Source organism: Limulus polyphemus, unplaced genomic scaffold, assembly GCF_000517525.1.
Source record: "Limulus polyphemus unplaced genomic scaffold, Limulus_polyphemus-2.1.2 Scaffold2919, whole genome shotgun sequence".
In the NCBI taxonomy this organism is placed as follows: domain Eukaryota; kingdom Metazoa; phylum Arthropoda; class Merostomata; order Xiphosura; family Limulidae; genus Limulus; species Limulus polyphemus.
In genome coordinates, this window is record NW_013668529.1 from 1 (window position 1) to 24,209 (window position 24,209).

At 33.2% G+C, this 24,209-nt stretch overlaps 1 protein-coding gene across 1 annotated transcript in view; it reads right to left on the reverse strand.

Moving 5' to 3' along the window:
- Nucleotides 1-309: 309 nt before the first annotated feature.
- The window catches only part of LOC111087966 (gamma-sarcoglycan-like), a gene marked incomplete at its 3' end in the record, with an annotated part of 144,678 nt that continues 120,778 nt past the window's right edge, over nt 310-24,209 (reverse strand). Inside the window, exons 3-4 of the mRNA XM_022396552.1 lie at nt 4,573-4,804; nt 310-411 (exon numbers count right to left, since the gene is read on the reverse strand). Coding sequence (XP_022252260.1) covers nt 310-411; nt 4,573-4,804 — 334 coding nt within the window. The remainder of the gene's footprint in view (nt 412-4,572; nt 4,805-24,209) is intronic.

The window sequence follows — 24,209 nt, forward strand, 5'->3', positions numbered from 1 at the left end:
TATTCCTATAAAACTGCTTATCTATCATGATGGTTTAACAGATATTCCTATAAAACAGCTTATCTATTATGATTGGTTGAACGTATATTCCTATAAAATAGCTTATTTATTATGATGGTTGAACAGATATTCCTATAAAACAGCTTATCTACTATGATTGGTTGAACGTATATTCCTATAAAACAGCTTAGTTATTATGATTGGTTAAACGTATATTCCTATAAAACAGCTTAGTTATTATGATTGGTTAAACGTGTAATCCCAAAAACTGATTATTAACTGTGATTGAACAAACGTGTAAGATCTCACCTCCCTTGAACAGATCTCTGCAGCATAAAGCCCATGGAGGAACTCTGCATCTCCTTCCAAACGGAGGCCATTTTCAACCACTCTTAGCCTGCCCATTCCATCCTAGAATACAGTGAAAGAAAAATCCGCATTTTGAATCGAGCATCAGTTTACCAAATAAACTATTTACACAACACCTATTTTACTATTCCGTGCAGTAAACAAACTCTAAAATGACATTACGTGTAGGTATTTATTTAGTATAAAGCCAATATTCAGTTAATAATGATTTATATAAAACGGAAACGTTCACTGTTGTGGAAAATTAGCTAGCACTGACCATGCACGTTTACTTTTATTTGCAAATAACAGACTTTAATAGGGTGTAAAAACGTCGTGGGATGAAGAGAGTTGACATAAGTCATAAAAATAAATAATATAACAAAGGTACGTTACGCAGTATTATCTTAAAATTTGTGATTGAGAAAACATATGTGCACAACGTGGTTGAGTGAGGTCATTGGTTGAATAGACGTCATATAGACAATATGGTTTGACGTATGTGAATATTTCTATCACCAACAAACAGATATGAAATTAAGTGAGTTGGTTCCACATTCAGAGAACATTACATGAAAAAATACTTCATGAAATAAAATATGAAACTATTAAGTTCACAAAATATAATAAGTTAATATTTAAAGATCTGCATCAAATTTAATAAGAATAGTAGTGCCTTTTATCACAGTGACACAAAAAAGTAAATTGAGAATTAGTCAGTGAAGAAACTAGAATTATAATATAAGGATTTGAATTTGCACATAGATTGAAAAGATCCATAACCAGAAGTTACTGAGTTTCAAAAAACTATCACCAAACCAGATGGATATATTAGAAAATTATACAGTAGTGGATGATGGTTCCTAAAGCAGTTTGGTCATATTACACAGCTATACAGTAGTGGATGATGGTTCCTAAAGCAGTTTGGTCATATTACACAGCTATACAGTAGTGGATGATGGTTCCTAAAGCAGTTTGGTCATATTACACAGCTATACAGTAGTGGATGATGGTTCCTAAAGCAGTTTGTTCGTATTACACAGCTATACAGTAGTGGATGATGGTTCCTAAAGCAGTTTGGTCATATTACACAGCTATACAGCAGTGGATGATGGTTCCTAAAGCAGTTTGGTTTTTGTTTATGCATTGAAGTAACTTTGAATACCAAACTGCTTTCTTATCCATCATCCGCTATTATATAGCTATATTAATAACCATCATTCACTATTATATAGGTTTAAGAACCATCATACACTAGTGCAAAGCTTTGTAATATGTCCAAAGTGCTTTAAAAACCATCATCCACTACTGCAAAGCTTTGTAATATGTCCAAAGTGCTTTAAAAACCATCATCCACTACTGTATAGCTTTCTAATATGTCCAAACTGCTTTAAGAATCATCATCCACTACGATATAGTTTTGTAATATGACCCAGTTGCTTTAAGATCCATCATTCGCCAATTTGTAGTATGTCCAAACTGCTTTTAGAACCATCAGCCACTATTTTATAATTTTTTAATATGCTTTAAGAATGATTATCCACTACTGTATAGCTGTGTAATATGTGTTGTGGTACAGACGAAATCCAGAGGGAGTTAATTGTTTGTTTTATTGAATTTAGCGCAAAGCTACTCAAAGGTCCGTCTGCGATAGCTGTAACTCGTTTTCAGGTGATAAACTAGATAGAATGCAGCTGGTCAATACCATCTATCGCCAGCTCTTTAGCTGTTTTTTGACAAAGGATAATGGGATTGACCATCACATTATAACGCCATGCAAATCTAATGAGTTTGGTTTTCGTTTGAATTTTGCGCAAAGGTACACAAGAGCTATCGTCCCTAACTTAGTAGTGAAAGACTAGATGAAATGCAGCTAGTCAACATCACCAACTCTTGAGCAACTCTTGTACCATAGAATAGTGGGATTGACCGTTACATTATAATGTCCCCGTCTGAAAGGTCGGTGACGGGGATTCGAACACGCGACTCTCAGCTTGCGAGTCGAGCGCCTAGTGAGCTAATAGAGCCAGAATATGGAACGATTTGTAGTGTCTTAGCCATCACAAAAACTAAGGCCAGTCTTTGGGGTTCATTCGGTAAAAATTGTGTGTATGGATTGATACATATATATCAGTAAAGGTTGTAAAATACTCCATAATACTCTGGAGGCAGTAACTTTAAATGAGTTTAAGAGAAAGCTTGATTCCTAAATGATAAGGGCTGACTTTATTCTATATATTTATTTGATACATTTGGTTTAGTTTTGAGGATGGGATCGCCGAGATGAACAAATATGTTGTCCCCAAGCATTATGTCATGTTACAACTATTTCAATTACATGATATTTTACGCGGATTTCAACATAATTGATTGAACCCCTGATTTGAGTTATATTGAATCATTTTTATAGACTGATGTTGGATGTTCAACATTATTTTACATGCCAGATACTTGCATAAATTTCGACAGTTATTTTTCCATTCAGCTATCTGCCTTAGAAGATACTTATAAATATGGCTTTTGTGTAGCTTTTTTAGAACTAAGTCCACGTGAATTATCTTGTTTATTATTCCATGGTAGCTTTCTATTTTAGCTGCAATTAAATGCACAAGCTCAAGTGCGCTACAGGTAGCCAGTCGTGGAGTATCCTTACATAATAATAATAATAGTTGTAGAAAAGAAGAATTTTTCGTCGGAAAGTCCTGTGTTGTACCCTCCAAAAAGTGGTCAATTTTAAGTGCCATCTACATTCACATATCACCATACATTATTAACTGAGAGTCAGGGTCTTTAAACTGTATAGTCACAGATCATAGGGATGTCCTTAATAAAAAAAACTGACTGGCTTGTAAGAAGAAGGTTTGCTAAGATATTCCTTTCATCTGATGTTTGCGAGCATATAATTCATTCTGTAGATAATAAAAAGTTGGTATTCAAGTATGGAACTGAATTTCGTTGTCATCAAGTTAGAAATTGAAAAGTCTTGATAAATATGTTAAAGTAACAATGTGTCGTGTGGAAATGTTTCTTTTTAAGTCGTATTGGTATGAAATCCTGTTTTCCGTATCATGTTTCACGATCTTGTGTAAAAGTAGCAAATGGAATAAGTTAATAGAAATGATTTATATTAAGTTAGGATATAAACAAGGATAGTTAAAAATTTAATGGTTTCTGAGGGCAGCATCATAGAGTTAATATTTTAGTATTATTTTAAAAAACCGGAGTTACAGGAATATCAATTTTTGACAATAACAGTATTGGAAATCTCTAAGGTGCTAGATAAAGAACGTAGTATTTAGAATGTTTGGAGACGGCTTGAATAGGTAATGAAGAAAAAACTGTAATATAAGTTTAACAAAACAGCAAATGTACAACGTTTCGACAAGGTTTTGTCGTCATCAGTAGTATTTAGAAATGTAATAGGCCTCATACTAATGGCAAATGACAAGTGTATTTGTAATATTTTTCGCCGGATCACAAAAGGTTCATACTATAAACCCACTATACTCTTTAAAACACAAACTTAATATTAAAACAAACCCAATAGACTTTTAAAAACTCAAAATAGATATATCTATCTATTGAAATACAAGCCTAATAGGCATGTCCCAGTATAATCATTAACACACAAACCCATTATAACTGTTTAAACCCAATATATTCGTTAAAACACAAACCCAATATATCCAAAAACACAAAACAAATACTTTCTCTGAATATACTCTAAAACGCAAACCTTCGATACCGTAAAGACATATGCAATATATCCAAAAACACGAATCCAGTATATATCCATTACAAGATACAAAAAATCTAATAAATCTGGATTTAAGCATGAAAAACAAAAATGAAAATGCAAGGTGTAGTTTAACATAAACTTTGATGACTAGTTAGATCCAGATAACGATAAAGATCAACGTATTTCATCATAATACGATAAAACGAGAGATGTTGTTGATAAAAGAAGATCTAAACTTTGATGACAAGTTAGATCCAGATAACGAGAAAGATCAACGTATTTCATCATAATACGATAAAATGAGAGATGTTGTTGACAAAAGAAGATCTAAACTTTGATGACAAGTTAGATCCAGATCCAGATAATGTTAAACTTGGTTTTTGTAGAAGTAGAGGGTTAAATCGAGATAACGCCGAACTTCTTTCATCGTTGAATGGGAGGGCGGAACAGTTTCGTTATTAATAAATTATTTGTAAATTACTCACGATGGAAAAGTCCATGACTTTGATAATCCAGATTGTGAGGGCTAAATTAATGATGACGACAGCCATTAGAAGAATAACGAGGAGGTAGAGACACCGTTTTCTCCAGCCGTAGATTCCTATTCGATAAATAAGTTGGTGCTGGTACCGGTCGTAGTCGGGACCAGAACGTGCAATCCATTCTTGGGATGCTGGTGATGTTGCTGATGAAGCCTCACCTCTTCCCATTGTTAGCCTAAAAACAGTGTGAATAAACAGTTAAAAACAATGTGAATAAACATTTAAAACAATGTAAATAAACAGTTAAAAACAATGTAAATAAACAGTTAAAAACAATGTGAATAAACAGTTAAAAACAATGTAAATAAACAGTTAAACCAATTTCAATAAACAGTTAAAACAGTGTTAATAAACTGTTAAAACAGTGTAAATAAACAGTTAAAAACAGTGTAAATAAACAGTTAAAACAATGTGAATAAACAGTTAAAAACAATGTGAATAAACAGTTAAAACAATGTAAATAAACAGTTAAAACAGTGTTAATAAACTGTTAAAACAGTGTAAATAAACAGTTAAGACGGTGTAAATAAACAGTTAAAAACAGTGTAAATAAACAGTTAAAACAATGTAAATAAACAGTTAAAAACAGTGTAAATAAACAGTTAAAACAATGTAAATAAACAGTTAAAAACAGTGTAAATGAACAATTAAAAACAATGTAAATAAACAGTCAAAAATTACACATGAAGAAAAAGATGAAAGAAACATAGTAAGAATATGTCAAACTAGGATTTACTGTACTGAAGCAGTTTATCAAAAGGGAATAACCTTTTACGGATTTATTAATATTTCATCCTGAAACTAGGATGCAATGTAATCCAATAGTGTTAGTCAACATTAGTGTAGCAAGAAAGCTTTATGAAACATTAAACTCCGTTACACGTCATTCTGAAATTATGATTTATTGTAACCAGTACACAGTTAACCGAGAACAGAAAGAAAGCTTTGAGAAATGTTAATTTCCGTTACGAACTTATTAACAAGTCATCCTGAAAATATAATTTTACAGTAAACAGGCAGCTATTTAACAGGAAAATAATCCATTACGGACTTACTAGTATTTAGTGTAACCAATTGCTCAACATTTCTCAAAACTGTTTTCTCTTCTTTTGACTGCTTGATTTCAGTAATTCCTAATTTGAATTTAACGTGTTTAAAGGCTCATAATGAAGTTTAACATTTTCAATGAAGACGACAAACAACTTCAGATAAATGTTTATTTATTCTACCCGACGTTTCGGCTTACTCGTTTTCAAGGTTCTATAAACGTTACAGATTACAAAACTGGTTTTAAATTATAGTAACAGTAAACGATACAAAACTACAACAGTATAATAGAACGGTGCACGATGAAGCGTACTAAAAGTATTGTTGAACGGGTTAGAGTCATAGATCATGAAATGAAGGTTAAAAAAAAATCTTTCATGAAATGATGATACTTTTATAGGGACAGGCATTGTATCTGATAATGGAAGGGCGTTTGGATTGAATCGAAAAAGATTCCTTCAATTTCCTGTCGCGAAAGTTATCACAAATCTCTAAAATTTTGAGCCGATAATGTGTCTCGATAATTATGATGTGTGTATTGATGTATTGTTCAGCGGTAGCTTCTTTGTTGTCGAGATTTACAGTGGCACGAAAGTTTTCTTTGAAACGATCGTGTATTGGACGATTGGTTTCACCTACGTCATTTCATAGACGGTGTTCCTAAGAAGTCAGAATTTCTCTAAGCCGTTGGTCTTAACAAAGCACTTTTCGGATTTGCATGGATTGTTGTTACTGATGGTTGAACGAGTGAATAAATCCTTCAGTTTTTAATAGGTTTTTGTATGATTTGGATATTCAAACCAGATCTTCTAACTGCTTGACGAAGACAAGTAGTTAAAGGTTTCATCCACGAAGGACCATAATCCGTGTGACAGTGTTTTAATGTGGTGGTTTCTGTGTTTTTTGTTGTTGTTTTTTTTTGTCATTAATTAATATTAAAATCTTGCGTGTCAAAATTGTGGAATGTCTTAGTAACGTAACTATCAGGATAGCCAGTGGACAACAGTAGCTGTTAAAGTCCGATCCTGGCTTACTTCTTACTGTCCATGATGTTGGAGATTTTATGAATGCTGATTACATCATGTTTGGTAATTGATGGATGGTGTGAGTATTATAATGTATAATAATGGGTTTTACACATGGTTTGGAATATACGGTAGTAATAAGTTTACTGTTTTCAATAGTGACCATGGCATCACGAAAGGGTATAGACTTCCCGGTGTTATCAATATGTGTTTGTGTGAGCTTTATATCGGTGGGAAAGGGTAACGTTGATTATTAAGAATTTTAAAGAACCCCAAAAGAGACACCTTCTTAGTCCATGATTCCATTTACCGAAAATGTTATCTACATATCTGTACCACACAGTTGGTTCAAGATTAGTTTCAAAATTCCACTGATGATTTAAAGAATTGCATAAAGGTAGAGGCCTAAACAAAAACAATATTGTTGCCCATAGCAACTAAAAGTAGAGGTCTAAACAGCAGCAATATTGTTGCCTATATCAACTAAAGGTAGAGGTCTAAACAGCAGCAATATTCTTGGCTACAGCGACTAAAGGTAGAGGTCTAAATAGCAGCAATATTGTTGCTCATAGCAACTAAAGGTAGAGGTCTAAACAGCAGCAATATTGTTGCCCATAGCGACTAAAGATAGAGGCCTAAACAGCAGCAATATTGTTGTCCACAGCGATAGCTTTGATGTTTTTATAAAGAGCTGAGTCGAACTTAAAAAATTGTTGTTGAGAGCAAATCTGAGAGGATTTTCGATGCACTCCATAGGGAATCAAATTAAGTCGAAGGAGTATGCAGACAATAACATTAGAATAGAAAACAAGTTGAAAAGACTAGCATGCACGAATGAGAAAGAAATCGTGTTTTTAAGTAATTCTATTGATCATGATTTGAACGATGGAATTACAATTCTAACTAATTTAAAACTTTCCAAGGACTGCATTTCAATTCCCTCCAAAGGTCCTAATTTTGCTATTTCGGGGTCAACCTATCGACAACCTAACTCTCGATATCCGTTCATCCCTTCACCAATACTTCTACAAATTAAGATTTCACGAAAAATATTCTTCGTCCGATATAGACATATCTAACTCCGATAACAATCACAGTTTAACCTTTCTCCTGTACTTTTTGATTTTCCTAAGCCCACACTTTCCAGAGCATGCCCTACTATGGAAAAGAGTACTGAGAAAACTTAAAAATGACGCTGACAGAATTTTAAATAGCTTTAAGAATTATCATGCAAAACTCAATCTTTCAAGAAACGAGCGGTTAGTTATCAACGAGTTAAAAAAGAATGATCACATACTTGTGAAAGTGTACGGGTTTTGTTTGACTGAATACATCCACCTACGTAGAAAAGGTTAAGGTACAGCTAGAAGATACGTCTAATTAACGACTAAATAGAGACCCCACGAAAAAAAAAAAAAAAACTGAAAAACATTTTAAAGTACTTTCAAAAGTAAAACCACTATATCCAAACTACTTTTAGACGATCTTAGACCATCTCATTCCAAACATCCTGAAATGTATGGATTACTCAAAGATCATAAATCTGAAATACACAACTTTCCGCTAGCGTCTGTATCTTGGCTACCCGAGAAATTAATTCACGCTCTCTTCAACAAAATCCCTTCACACCTAAATAACACCGATGACTTTTTCAACAGGCTACATGAAGATGGTTTACAAATGAGTTCGAACACTATTCTATTAAGTCTTGAAGTCGTCTCTATGTACCCTTCCGTTACGATAGAAGAAATTATAAGCTCGGTTATAAATCTTATTAGATCGACTACCCCATCTACTACCAATGATACCCCTGTAGAACTCATGGAAAATTATCTCAGATTTTTTCTCAACAACAGTTACTTTAAATTCAATTCAGTTCTTTATAAATACACCGAAGGTATCGCTATGAGCAACAGTATTGGTGTTGTTTTGGCTTCTACCTTTAGTCGCTATGGGCAACAATATTTAAGTCTTCCAGAAACAGATTTTTTCTGTTGTTTTGGCCTCTACCTTTAGTTGCTATGGGCAACAATGTTTAAGTCTTCCAGAAACAGGTTTTTTTATGTTGTTTTGGCCTCTACCTTTAGTTGCTATGGGCAATATTATTATTGTTGTTTTGGCCTCTACCTTTAATTGCTATGGGCAAAAATATTGTTGTTGTTTTCATCTCTGTCTTTATGCATATTGTGAATCATCAGCTCTTATTCAGTGGCATTTTGAAACTAGTCTTGAACCAACTAGGATGTTTGTTTGTTTTGTAATTAAGCCCAAAGCTACACAATGGGCTATCTGTGCTCTGCCCACCACGGGTATCGAAACCCGGATTCTAGCGTTGTAAGTCCGCACGCCTTCTACCAAATGTTAAACAAGGTATCACTATCGGTTAACTTAATAGGATTGAAAAAAATATATACACCACCATGGACGGTAGGACATAAGTCAGGATGAAACTTCAAAAGCTACTGTTGTCTCCTGGCTATTCAAATAGTTATATTACTAATGGTGACACATTCAAACGACACAATTGTGACACAGAAGATTTTAACAAGCAACAGCAAATAAAGAAACCACCACGTCAAAACACTGTGTCACGGATTATATATACCATTCGTGGATAAACCTTTAATAGCAGAACAAAAAGAAAACTTTGAAAAATGTTCAACACCATTACTAATGTGTAAAAAAATCCACCCTGAATCTAAGAGTTACTGTAATCAAGCAGTTATTTAACAAGAGAATAATCCATTACGGATTTATTAACAACGTTATCCTGAAATAAGATTTACTATAAACAAGTGGTCAGTCAACAAAGAGAAGAAGAAAACTTTGAGAAATTTGAAACTCCATTACGGACTTATTAGCACGTGATATTTAAACTAGGATTTACTGCGATCAAGCAGTTTGTCAAAAGAAGAGTAGAAAGACAACATTGAGAAGCGTTAAAATGTGTTACGGACTTATTAACACACCAATCAGTCTGAAACTTAATGTACTAAAACAGTTAGTCAACAGGAGAACAGGAAGAAAAAGAAAACTATTTGAAATGTTACATGCCGTTAGGATCTTATTAACATACCTGATACTCGGATTTAATGTAATCAAACAATAAGTCAACAGGAGATGATTGTTTGTTTGTAATTAAGCACAAAGCTACACAATGGGCTATCTGTGCTCTGCCCACCACGGGTATCGAAACCAGGATTCTAGAGTTGGTAATGTTAATCAGCAATGCGGAATTATTAAAACATGATCCTGAAATAGAGCTTTACCGTAATCAAGCAGTCAGTCAACAGAGCAACAGAAAGAAAGCTTTGTTAAAATCCGTTACGTATTCATTAAATTGATACGTCTTCCAGAATTTTTTTTTTTTTCTGTAATGAAGCAATCAGTCAACAGGGCAACAGAAAGAAAGCTTTGTTAAAATCCGTTACGTATTCATTAAATTGATACGTCTTCCAGAAATAGTTGTTTTTTTCTGTAATGAAGCAATCAGTCAGCAGCGGAACAGAACAGAAAGTTTTACACTTAATTGTTTGTCGTGTTTGTGTTGTTATATTCGTATATCAAACCTTTTTTAATACTTTTCACGTACATTTGTTCAGTGATATTTTGTGTAATAATTGTAAGTTTCACTGGTAATAGATGACACCTAATTATGTTTTAAAAATCATGGTCAGTTGTTCATAGTTTATGGCGTTTCTTGGAATAAAACATATATTTAGAAATAAATGTATCGATGTTTCTCTCTGTGTGAAAATTGTTTCCTCACAGAATTGTAGAGAAACCCGAGGAATTCATTATTGATTTCTTACTCTAAGTATGTTTCATAAGTACATACAATGATTCATTATTGATTTTTGACTCTAAGTATGTTTCATTATTACATACAATGATTCATTATTGATTTCTTACTCTAAGTATGTTTCATTATTACATACGGTGACTCATTATTGATTTCTTACTCTAAGTATGTTTCATTATTACATACAATGATTCATTATTGATTTCTTACTCTAAGTATGTTTCATTATTACATACAATGATTCATTATTGATTTCTTACTCTAGATATGTTTCATTATTACATACAATGATTGATTATTGATTTCTTACTCTAAGTATGTTTCATTATTACATACAATGATTCATTATTGATTTCTTACTCTAAGTATGTTTCATTATTACATACGGTGACTCATTATTGATTTCTTACTCTAAGTATGTTTCATTATTACATACAATGATTCATTATTGATTTTTGACTCTAAGTATGTTTCATTATTACATACGATGATTCATTATTGATTTCTTACTCTAAGTATGTTTCATTATTACATACGATGATTCATTATTGATTTCTTACTCTAGGTATGTTTCATTATTACATACGATGATCATTATTGATTTCTTACTCTAAGTATGTTTCATAAGTACATACGGTGATTCATTATTGATTTCTTACTCTAAGTATGTTTCATAAGTACATACGATGATTCATTATTGATTTCTTACTCTAAGTATGTTTCATTATTACATACGATGATTCATTATTGATTTCTTACTCTAAGTATGTTTCATTATTACATACGATGATTCATTATTGATTTCTTACTCTAAGTATGTTTCTTTATTACATACGATGATTCATTGTTGATGTCTATATCATTATTGTTTTGAACTCGTTAATGAATTATAAACTGATACTGGTCATTATTTCCAACAGATTCCGTACAAATCTGTGAAACGGTTTGAAAGAATATTCTTATCGTCAATTGTTATTCACACTTTAACACTTGTAGTCAATCAGTAATCTGTCTTCAAACTTTTAGTACAGCAGTAACAATTAGAGTGGTATAATTCATTGATAGTCACCTTAAAACTTTTAGTGTATCTGTAACGAACAGGGTATTATCTGCTATTGATAATCACACTCAACAGTTATAACGCTAAAAACCGGGGTTCGATGCTCATGATGGGGGGAAACACAGATAGCCCATACGTAGCTTTGTGCATAACAACAAGCAAACAAACCATTGTAAGCAATAAAAACGTCGCAATGGTCTCCTGTGACTAATAACAAATATAAACACGTGCCATTATGAATACAAATAAATACAAAGGGGCATATCAGGGGAGGCGTTCAAAAGATCAACTCGATATTCTGAAAAAAATAATTTACGATTCAGTGTTTTATTAATGTGAGGTGAAAAAATATCCTCTTATTTTTTTATTTGATTTTAAGGTTTCGAATAGTTTTGGTTTACACGTTTCGTTCAGACGAAAGATAATCATTTTATTTGTGTAAAAGAAACATTTTGTGAAAAAAAAACTTTACTCTGTCAAGTCCCTAATCCATGAACAAAAAAAACAAAGGCCCGCCATGGCTAGATGGTCAGGGCGCTCTGAGGGTCGCGGGTTCGAATCCCCGTCCCACCAAACATGCTCGCCCTTTCAGCCGTGGGGACGTAATAATGTGACGGTCAGTCCCACTATTCGTTAGTAAAACAGTAGCTCAAGAGTAGGCGGTGGTGGTGATCACTAGCTGCCTTCCCTCTAGTCATACACTGCTAAATTAGGGACAACTAGCGCAGATAGCCTTCGTGTAGCTTTGGGCGAAATTAAAAAACAAACTCCACAAACGAAAAAACAAAACCTCCAAGCCAATTGTTTCTAAAAAGTAGAAAGTCACTATTCTAGTTCTATATCAGATCTGATAGTACTGAGTGAGTTCAGTGAAACCTGTTCTATATCAGATCTGATAGTACTGAGTCAGTTCAGTGAAACCTGTTCTATATCAGATCTGATAGTACTGAGTGAGTTCAGTGAAACCTGTTCTATGTCACATCTGATATTACTGAATGAGTCCAGTGAAACTTGTTCTATATCACATCTGATAGTACTGAGTGAGTCCAGTGAAACTTGTTCTATATCACATCTGATATTACTGAATGAGTTCAGTGAAACTTGTTCTATATCACATCTGATATTACTGAATGAGTCCAGTGAAACTTGTTCTATATCACATCTGATATTACTGAATGAGTCCAATGAAACTTGTTTTATATCACATCTGATAGTACTGAGTGAGTCCAGTGAAACTTGTTCTATATCACATCTGATATTACTGAGTGAGTCCAGTGAAACTTGTCTTATATCACATCTGATATTACTGAATGAGTCCAGTGAAACTTGTTCTATATCACATCTGATATTACTGAATGAGTCCAATGAAACTTGTTCTATATCACATCTGATAAACAAGTTTCACTGGACTCACTCAGTACCTATATCACATCTGATAGTACTGAGTGAGTCCAGTGAAACCTGTTCTATATCACATCTGATGGACTCACTCAGTAATAGTGAAACTTGTTCTATATCACATCTGATATTACTGAATGAGTCCAGTGAAACTTGTTCTATATCACATCTGATAGTACTGAGTGAGTCTAGTGAAACTTGTTCTATATCACATCTGATAGTACTGAGTGAGTCCAGTGAAACTTGTTCTATATCACATCTGATATTACTGAGTGAGTCCAGTGAAACTTGTTTTATATCACATCTGATATTACTGAGTAAGCCCAGTGAAACTTGTTCTATATCACATCTGATATTACTGAATGAGTCCAATGAAACTTGTTCTATATCACATCTGATATTACACTGGACTCACTCAGGTGAAACTTGTTCTATATCACATCTGATATTTGAGTCCAGTGAAACTTGTTCTATATCACATCTGATATTACTGAATGAGTCCAAGTGAAACTTGTTTTATATCACATCTGATATTACTGAGTGAGTCCAATGAAACTTGTTCTATATCACATCTGATATTACTGAATGAGTCCAGTGAAACTTGTTCTATATCACATGTGATAGTACTGAGTGAGTTCAGTGAAACCTGTTCCATATCACATCTGATATTACTGAGTAAGTCCAGTGAAACTTGTTCTATATCACATCTGATATTACTGAGTGAGTCCAATGAAACTTGTTCTATATCACATCTGATAGTACTGAGTAAGTCCAGTGAAACTTTTTCCATATCACATCTGATATTACTGAGTAAGTCCAGTGAAACTTGTTCCATATCACATCTGATATTACTGAGTAAGTCCAGTGAAACTTGTTCCATATCATATCTGATAACATTGGATAACAAAACATTTGCTCCAATACTGGAGAAAACCCAATTGATTCAGGGTAATCTGATGGTGGTTATTTCAGAATTTGTTCATTTCTTCTATATGTTGAGTTATTGTGATATCATATATGTTATTGGGCACTATGTGAAATACCATGCATTCTACTCAGTACAGTAGATTTATGATGTGAAATTAAGTTTACTTGAACAGTTTAATGAATACAAGATATACATTTTTGATAACTTCAAACACTGACTGTGTTTTATTGATGTAAAGTTCCAAATTTATTGTTCATACATGCTATTTGTAGTAAATTGCACCACTTTATATTCATTCCCACGCTCACCTGCTTCGCCCGGGAATCACGAAACCCTCACATACTCAGTTTGCTAGAATATTCGAGAACTCCCTCAACTGAGCATAAAAGGGGCGAAGTCAGACCCCTCTCTCTGTCCTTTGCTTCTCACTCACTTAGTTGATCACTTCGCCTCGCTCCCCTCATTCCGCGCACAGTCAAAACAAAGTTCGATTTTTTTTTCCTCACATTATACCCGCAATATAATCAAATTCTGATAAACGTTCTTGTTTTTGTAATCTTTTAAATTATTAATTAATTATTTTATATATATTTTTTAGAAAATTATTTGAAAAAGAAAAACACCACCTACAAGGTAAAGGTAGCTTACTGCCACTATTTTGAGTGTAAAATCTGGGACCAACAAAATCATTGGGCTCCATATATGTGTTGTACAGTTTGCACATCTGGCTTGAAACAGTGGCTGAATAGGAAGAGAGCAAGTATGCCATGATATGGGGGTGAGCCCACAGATCATCTAACTAACTGTTATTGTTTCATGACTAACGTTTCTGGATATTCAGGTAATACTAAACAATGCATTGAATATTCGGATATTTCATCTACAATAAAACCAGTACCTCAAAAGGATGGTCTTCCAGTACCACATCAACCAGCGAATTGGGAAACAGGAGAGTTACCGTATGAAGAAGACAATGAATCGTCTTCATTCTCTTCATCTAGTAATTCTATTCCTGTGGCATCTCAATATAAACTGCTTCATCTGACCACACAAGAAGAGCTAAATGATCTGATTCGTGACTAGTCTCTGTCAAAGCCCCATGGGGAACTTCTTGGATTTTGTTTACATCAATAGAATTTATCAGCTCCAAGAACAAGAGTTTCAATTTACTGAAGTCGCCATCAAAGTCTTGCTTCTCACTACAGCATACAAGTTACTTTGGGTTTTGTATCACTACAGATAGTACTAAATTAGCCCAGTAAAACGTGTTCTATATCACTACAGATAGTACTAAATTAGCCCAGTAAAACGTGTTCTATATCACTACAGATAGTACTAAATTAGCCCAGTAAAACGTGTTCTATATCACTACTGATAGTACTAAATCAGTCCAGTAAAACATTTTGTATGTCACTACTGATAGTATTAAATCAGGCCAGTAAAACGTGTTCTATATCACTACTGATAGTACTAAATCAGTCCAGTAAAACATTTTGTATGTCACTACTGATAGTATTAAATCAGGCCAGTTAAACGTGTTCTATATCACTACTGATAGTACTAAATCAGCCCAGTAAAGCGTGTTCTATATCAGTACTGATAGTACCAAATCAGGCCAGTAAAACGTTTTCTATATCCCTACAGATAATACTAAATCAGCCCAATAAAACGTGTTCTATATCACATCTGACTGTATTAAATCAGACCAGTAAAGCGTGTTCTATATCACTACTGATAGTACTAAATCAGACCAGTAAAGCGTGTTCTATATCACTATTGATAATACTAAATCAGGCCAGTAAAACGTGTTCTATATCACTACAGATAGTACTAAATCAGCCCAGTAAAACGTGGTCTATATCACTATTGATAGTACTAAATCAGACCAGTAAAGCGTGTTCTATATCACAGATAGTGCTGAGCCAGTCCAGTGAAACTTGTTTTATATCATATCTGATTGTGCTGAGTGAGCTTATTTTCTTTCATATTATTTTAAAACCAAAGAATTGTAAATCCAAGGAGATCTTTGACTGCTTATCGTGATTTATTTAATACTTTAAGCTCTTCATACCCTGCTTAACCCCCAATTTCAAGCACTACGGATTATTTACATCTGATTCGAATGTTAACGGTCGTCTTTATTGCAGTTTCTACATTAGGATGTAGCTCAAACTTCTTGTAGTTTCTACATTTTTTTTAAATATTACTTCCTGGAGTTTGTGGACGTGTAGTGGTTCGTATAACATTGTTCGAGGTGTTTTCTAGTACCGGAGAATCTCTGCAGAGATGAATTTCTTTTTTCTGATAAAGTTCTTTTGTCTAGTTGATGATGAATAACAGTATCTCCTTAAAGGGGTCTGCTCTTGTTTGGGGATCAGATCTCTAACCCTCCGGACACCTCATGAATTATTTATCCCATCAAGTATGCTGATGGGCTCCGGAATTGAAGCGTATAATTTGTAAGTCTTTAAAGAGATGCCTGATTTTCAAGTGACGACCAAAAGAAACTTTCTTTACATGCGAGTCGAGAATCAATAAGATGAAGGAAGCGTTGCAACTTTTAAGCTACGTTTCTCTGAACATTTAATCTCAAGCATTATGTCAAGAGGAGTTGTGATGAACGTGAAATCTTGAGGAAAAGATGGCGTTTATCGTGTGCATCATCACTGTACACTTATTTGTTTATGTGTTTCGTGTAAGTAGTTTTATTTAGACCATAGAAAATTATGAAATGATATCGATCTATATATTTCTTGAGACTAAACATGATAATTATAACTAAGATCCTGCATAGGGGTAATCTAAATAACGTTAATGCACGTGACTAACAAATGGTGATCTTAGTAACTAGTGCACGTGACAGACAAAGGGTGATATAAATAACGCTAATACACGTGACTAACAAAGAGTGATTTAAGTAACTAGTGCACGTGACAGACAAAGGATGATCTAAATAACCCTAATACACGTGACTAACAAAGGGAGATCTAGGTAACTAATGCACGTGACAGACAAAGGATGATCTAAGAAACTAATGCACGTAACAGACAAAGGGTGATATAAATGATGCTAATACACGTGACTAATAGAGGGTGATCTAAGTAACTAATGCACGTGACAGACAAAGGATGATCTAAATAACCGTAATACACGTGACTAACAAAGGGAGATCTAAGTAAATAATGCAAGTGGCTAACAAAGGATGATCAACATAATGTTAATGCACGTGATTAATAAAGTACGATCTAAGAATTAAAGCACATTGCATTGTGGAAAGCCACAAGTCTAAAATCTGCAGAAATTGTAAAGCTGATCTAAATTCTATTACACGAGTTTTGAATGTTCTGTAACTAGAACTGTGTATGATAGTCTAAAACAGACAAACTTTGTAATAAATTGAGATTATTGCATTGCTTGAAAAGCATTTAAATTATCACGTCGATGGTTGATTTCGTGACGTTGCTGAAACTTGAGGGTCGCTCAATACTAGTAGAAGAGTGTATACCTCGGTCGGTCACGCAGCGTTGATCATATCTGGATCTCCAAACAATAATAAACAGGTGTAATATTCTACATATAGCCATCAAGTTTCACCAAAATCCGATCATTTTTTGACTGAGTTATAGAGCAAAAACAGAAGTATGGAAAATCGGTGACCTTGCTGTGACCTTGCCTCTCCAGAAAAGTAATCACTTCTAAGTTAGGTCATAGTCTAAATATATAATGGCTTTTGTCCAAATCCATTCAGCCGTCTTCGAGAGATCTTGCTGACAAACACACGGGTGAAAGCACAGCCACCGTCCGGTTGCGGAGGTAGTTACCGGAAGAGGGCGTATTTAGTTTTTTTTTCATATAAACTAATTTACGTGTAAAGAAGTTAAATAATTGTTTGAAACGGTTATTGCTTCAGTTTAATATTAATGAACATAATTTGTGTTTCTGTATTTTGTTTGTTGTTAAGCGAAAAACCTACACAATGAATTATCAATGTTTTAAAACCACAAACTTCGAAAACGAATTTTAACATTAAATGCTCTCAGACTAACTGTTGAGCCACTGAGGGTGTACGGCAGAAAAAGGTTTGTTTAAAAATGTGTAGGTCAGTTATTAAGAAAACGTAAGTTGTTTAGCTGATGGAGTATTTTCCTCCTTCACTTCGGTCAAGGTTCATGAACTTTGTTCTAGGGTCACATAATATGTTAATGCGGTCCCAAAAGCAGGACTCTAGTTTTCGATACCATAAAGTACCATGACTTCATTTAAATTTGTTGTTATTAAACTCTGGAATAACAGTCACTATTTTTAGGTTATGTTTTTCATTTATTTAACTTAAAGTTTTGCCAAATATTTGGTGGGCTTGCCGGAAACGCCACGCAGTTTGACAGTTGGAAACCCGAACTAAAGTAAACGATTAATTCAATAAAATGGCTAACATAGAAAATTTCAAAATTCTGTTGATTCGTTAAAAACCATAATAAAATCAAATAAATATGTCAATATTTGATGGTAAAATGTATTTTCAGACTATAAATTACAAATAATTTAAATAAATGAATCTAAATAATAAAACTTCCATCAGTAACATGAAAAAACAGCGAAACGCCCTCTGTGTTACAAAGAAATACAAAACCAAAGAAAGGATAAAAAGTCTTACCACAAAAATTGGCTAACGTTACATAGATGTTTTAATGTTTAAAATCACCATAGGACCCTCATTATCATCCCCGACAGAAATGTTGTGAACATTAAAACATCTATTCAACATTAGCCAATCTTTGTGGTATAAGTTCTTCCCATTCTTTTGTGTTCGATTTCAGTATTAGCAAGGTTCACTCTAAAAGTTCAAACAACAGCTAAAGGAAGGTCTGTTTTGAAACCTTTAGAGGAGATACTTTGGGGATTATTGGGGGTGAATCTGTATGAACTCTCCTCTTTATTACGTCATTCACTTACAACTTAAAATTACGGCTTAAGAAGGCTTAACTTGAGATGGGATAACACATCCGCAATGGCAAATATTTACAGCTCCTCAACTTTGATTAAGTGATCAGAAAAACAGGTATTTAAAGTTTATGTGATATACGATGTTATAAATAATTTTGACTTTGTAATCATACATATTAGATACGAGTAATTTATTTTCATAAAATAAGTCGAACTGCAAAATGTGCTTATATTTTATAAACATATATGCTAAAAAAAGTTTTCAGTTGACTGTGAATGGTTGTTTTACTTTGTACATCGAACCCGTTCTTCAATCAATCTTTCAAATATTAAAGTCCTATCCAGGTTTTTGTTATGACAGGATCCATTGAGATGAAAAGAAAACATTGACATTTATAGATTTCAAAAAACAAAAATACGATTCTTCCTTTTCCAGATATAGATATACCAAAACCTAAACCTAATTAAACACGGAGTAAAATTATTTCAAAATATTTCGATAGTAAATCGAAATAACTAATACTGGTTGAACATAACAACAACAAAAAATAAACTCTGGAGCTTCGACACAATATTCTCAGATGAAGTTCTCATAAAAACAGAAATACGGATAAACATTAAAGATATGTACATCACAAGAAAAACTCAATAAAACATTATGAGTCTATGTATTAAATTTATAAAAGCTCTACAGAAAAAAATACAACCTTTTTATACTGATAATATTTATTACAGCTGTACTGTAATGTTTCTACCTTGTTTTAGTGTTAATACTTATTACAGATGTACTGTAATGTTTCTACCTTGTTTTAATGTTAATATCTATTACAGGTTTAGAGTAATGTTTCTACCTTGTTGGAGTGTTAATATTTATTACAGCTTAACAGTAATGTTTGTACCTTGTTAGAGAGTTAATATCTATTACAGCTGTACTGTAATGTTTCTACCTTGTTGGAGTATTAATATATATTACAGCTTTACAGTAATGTTTCTACCTTGTTGGAGTGTTAATTACAACTTTACTGCAATGTTTCTACCCTGTTGGAGTGTTAATATTTATTACAGCTTTACAGTAATGTGTCTACCTTGTTGGAGTGTTAATATCTATTGCAGCTTTACAGTAATGTTTCTACCTTGTTGGAGGGTTAATATTTATTACAGCTGTATTGTTAAGTTTCTAGCTTGTTGGAGTGTTAATATCTATTGTTTACAGTAATGTTTCTACCTTGTTAGAGTTTTAATATCTATTACAGATTTACAGTAATGTTTCTACCTTGTTTTAGTGTTAATATTTATTACAGCTTTATAGTAATATTTCTACCTTGTTGGAGTGTTAATATTTATTACAGCTTTACAGTAATGTTTCTACCTTGTTTTAATTTTAATATTTATTACAACTTTATAGTAATATTTCTACCTTGTTGGAGTGTTAATATTTATTACAGCTGTACTGTTAAGTTTCTAACTTGTTGGAGTGTTAATATCTGTTACAGGTTTACTGTAATGTTTCTACCTTGTTGGAGTGTTAATATCTATTACAGCTTTACAGTAATGTTTCTACCTTGTTGGAGTGTTAATTACAGCTTTACAGTAATGTTTCTACCTTGTTTTAGTGTTAATATCTATTACAGCTTTACAGTAATGTTTCTACCTTGTTGGAGTGTTAATATCTATTGCAGATTTCCAGTAGTGTTTCTACCTTGTTGGAGTGTTAATATTTATTACAGCTTTCTAGTAATATTTCTACCTTGTTGGAGTGTTAATATTTATTACAGCTGTACTATTAAGTTTCTAACTTGTTGGAGTGTTAATATCTGTTACAGGTTTAATGTAATGTTTCTACCTTGTTGGAGTGTTAATATCTATCACAGCTTTACAGTAATGTTCCTACCTTGTTGGAGTGTTAATATTTATTACAGCTTTACAGTAAAGTTTTTACCTTGTTGGACTGTTAATATTTATTACAGCTGTACTGTTAAGTTTCTAACTTGTTGGAGTGTTAATTACAGCTTTACAGTAATGTTTCTACCTTGTTGGAGTGTTAATATCTATTGCAGCTTTACAGTAATGTTTCTAACTTGTTGGAGTGTTAATATCTGTTGCAGGTTTACTGTAATGTTTCTACCTTGTTGGAGTGTTAATATCTATTACAGCTTTACAGCAATGTTTCTACCTTGTTGGAGTGTTAATATCTATTGCAGCTTTACAGTAGTGTTTCTACCTTGTTGGAGTGTTAATATTTATTACAGCTTTCTAGTAATATTTCTACCTTGTTGGAGTGTTAATATTTATTACAGCTGTACTGTTAAGTTTCTAACTTGTTGGAGTGTTAATATCTGTTACAGGTTTACTGTAATGTTTCTACCTTGTTGGAGTGTTAATATCTATCACAGCTTTACAGTAATGTTTCTACCTTGTTGGAGTGTTAATATTTATTACAGCTTTACAGTAAAGTTTCTACCTTGTTGGACTGTTAATATTTATTACAGCTGTACTGTTAAGTTTCTAACTTGTTGGAGTGTTAATTACAGCTTTACAGTAATGTTTCTACCTTGTTTTAGTGTTAATATTTATTACAGCTGTACTGTTAAGTTTCTACCTTGTTTTAGTGTTAATACTTATTACAGCTGTACTGGACATTTGGTACCGTATTTGTATTATTAACATTTATTTCATCCGCATGCCAAGTTTCTTCCTCGTTGTTGTACTGACATTCATCATTATTACACTGGACTTTCCTGAGAAACAATAACATTTCAAACAGCATATCTAAGAAACAGCTAAAACTTGACCTAATTGTCCAGAAAAATAAGTTAATTTCACGGGCAACAACTAGAATTTAACTCTATAACCTGTGATTCAATTAAAATGTGACAAAAAAGTTATGACATTTCTATTCTTAGAAACAGCTAATAATGAAAAGTACAGCCCTAAGTAACAACTGAAATTTGACACTATAATCTTGAAATATATAAAGGTCTCAATGTTGCTTAGAGAAATATTGACCTAAAAACCTTTTACTTTGAATCTTTGAATTATAAAATTTTTACACTTGATAGTGAAACCCTAAATACTGAAATCTACGCTAGACGTATTGTCTCTATACAAATTGATTAACACCAGGTGAGGGTACCAGTTAAGGAAGCAAAAAATTGTATAAAGGAAAAGGTTAAATAATGTGCCCCTTACTTCTTTCGTTATTACATTTCTAATGACCTCGTTAGATCTTATTTGCATATCATGTTTTGTGGAAGGTAATAACTGACTTATTTATCCGATTAACTATATGTTTCTTTAAATTCAGTCAAAAGTCTATATAAAATTGGACATATGCCATATTTCAGGGGTTTTCTGATCCTCCTTCCAGAGAAAACGTCCTAATAAATCTAACCCATCTGACAGTTTCTACAAAGATTACGGTAATCAAGGCAGCCAACTCTGTGTGATGCAATCCAAAAGTATTTAAAAAAGAGGAAATATTAGGGGCTTCTTCGTACCCTTTCTCTGGCAAAAATCCTAAAACAAAATTGCCAAAGTTAACCGTCTTATAGTTTCCAGTACGGCATATACTAAGTCAATTCTTGGAGTTGCAAGCCAAAAATTCAATAAAACCGTAAAGTAAAATGAAGAAAAAATTAAATACTAGATTAAAATGTAATACAAAGGAAATCAAAACTCTGAAAATTTACAATATACCAAACTCTAACGGAAAGTAAATACTGCTTAGCTAACTAGACTCTAAGGGAGAACAGTAGTAGAACATCCTACAGTAATAAGCTGTTTGTGAAGAATACAAAATGCTTAACTAACAAGACTCTGATGCTACAGCAAAGGCAGACGGTAGAATAACATCTTAGAAAGACAAGCGGTGAACAAAGCATGAATATTGCTTAACTAAATAGGCTGTGATGTTATAGCGAATGATAGCAGTGTAATAGCATACTAGAATGATGAGAGATTAACAAAGAGTAAATAACACTTTAAAAACTAGACTGTAATGCTACAGCGATGGAGAACAGCGGAGTAGCATCTTAGAATGACAAGCGAGTAACTAACATCCACGAATGAGAAGAATATAAGTAGGAGTATGAATAATGTGACTGGTTTAGTAACTAGGTTTAGAACTAGAAGAATGTCAGTAGGAGTATAAATAATGTAACTGGTTTACTAACTAGGCTTAGAATTAGAAGATTGTAAGTAGGAGTATGAATAATGTGACTGGTTTACTAACTAGGCATAGAATTAGAAGATTGTTAGCAGGAGTATGAATAATGTGACTGGTTTACTAACTAGGCTTAGAACTAGAAGATTGTAAGTAGGAGTATAAATAATGTAACTGGTTTACTAACTAGGCTTAGAACTAGAAGAATGTCAGTAGGAGTATAAATAATGTAACTGGTTTACTAACTAGGCTTAGAACTAGAAGATTGTAAGTAGGAGTATAAATAATGTGACTGGTTTACTAACTAGGCTTAGAACTAGAAGAATGTCAGTAGAAGTATAAATAATGTAACTGGTTTACTAACTAGGCTTAGAACTAGAAGATTGTAAGTAGGAGTATGAATAATTTGACTGGTTTAGTAACTAGGCATAGAATTAGAAGATTGTTAGCAGGAGTATGAATAATGTGATTGGTTTAGTAACTAGACTTAGATCGTGAAGATTGTAAGTAGGAGTGTGAATAATGGATTGGGTTTAGTAACTAGGCTTAGATCTAGAAGATTGTAAGTAGGAGTGTGAATAATGGATTGGGTTTAGTAAGTAAGCGTAGAACTCGTAGATTATCATGAGTAAAAAAATATTTTAAGACTTCTTTTGGGGAGCAAAGTCAGTGAAAATGAGTGTCAAAAAAAAGATCGTTTTTGTAAATACTGTGAAAACAATGTTCTGCTTTTAACACTGTAAGATACGTAAAAACACCCAGCAAACATTTTAAATAGAATATTATTATTATCTTGATATTGCTTTAAAGCTATTTTATACGCTCCCCCCTTATACCTGTTGAACTGTTAATTGGATCAGTATTTTTTGTTTTCTTTTACACGAGTTTGACGTGACCCAATGTTTAACGTAGTGTACTTTAATTCTCGGTTCCACTGTTTGCGTCCTGTTATCACAAATACAAAAATCGCACTCAGCATTTTGTGACAGTTCTATAAGGGACAGCCAAATCGGTTAGAGTGGCCCATGAGTTGGCGGTGGGTATTTTTTTATTAGCTGTCTATCCTCTAGTTTATAAGTCCAAAATTAGGGCCGGCTAGCGCAGCTAGTCCTTGTGTAGCTTTGCGGAAATATCGAATATCTTGAAGAGTATGGTGGGTAATAAAATATATATTTTGAATATCTGAGGTTCGCGGGTTCGAATCCCCGTCACAC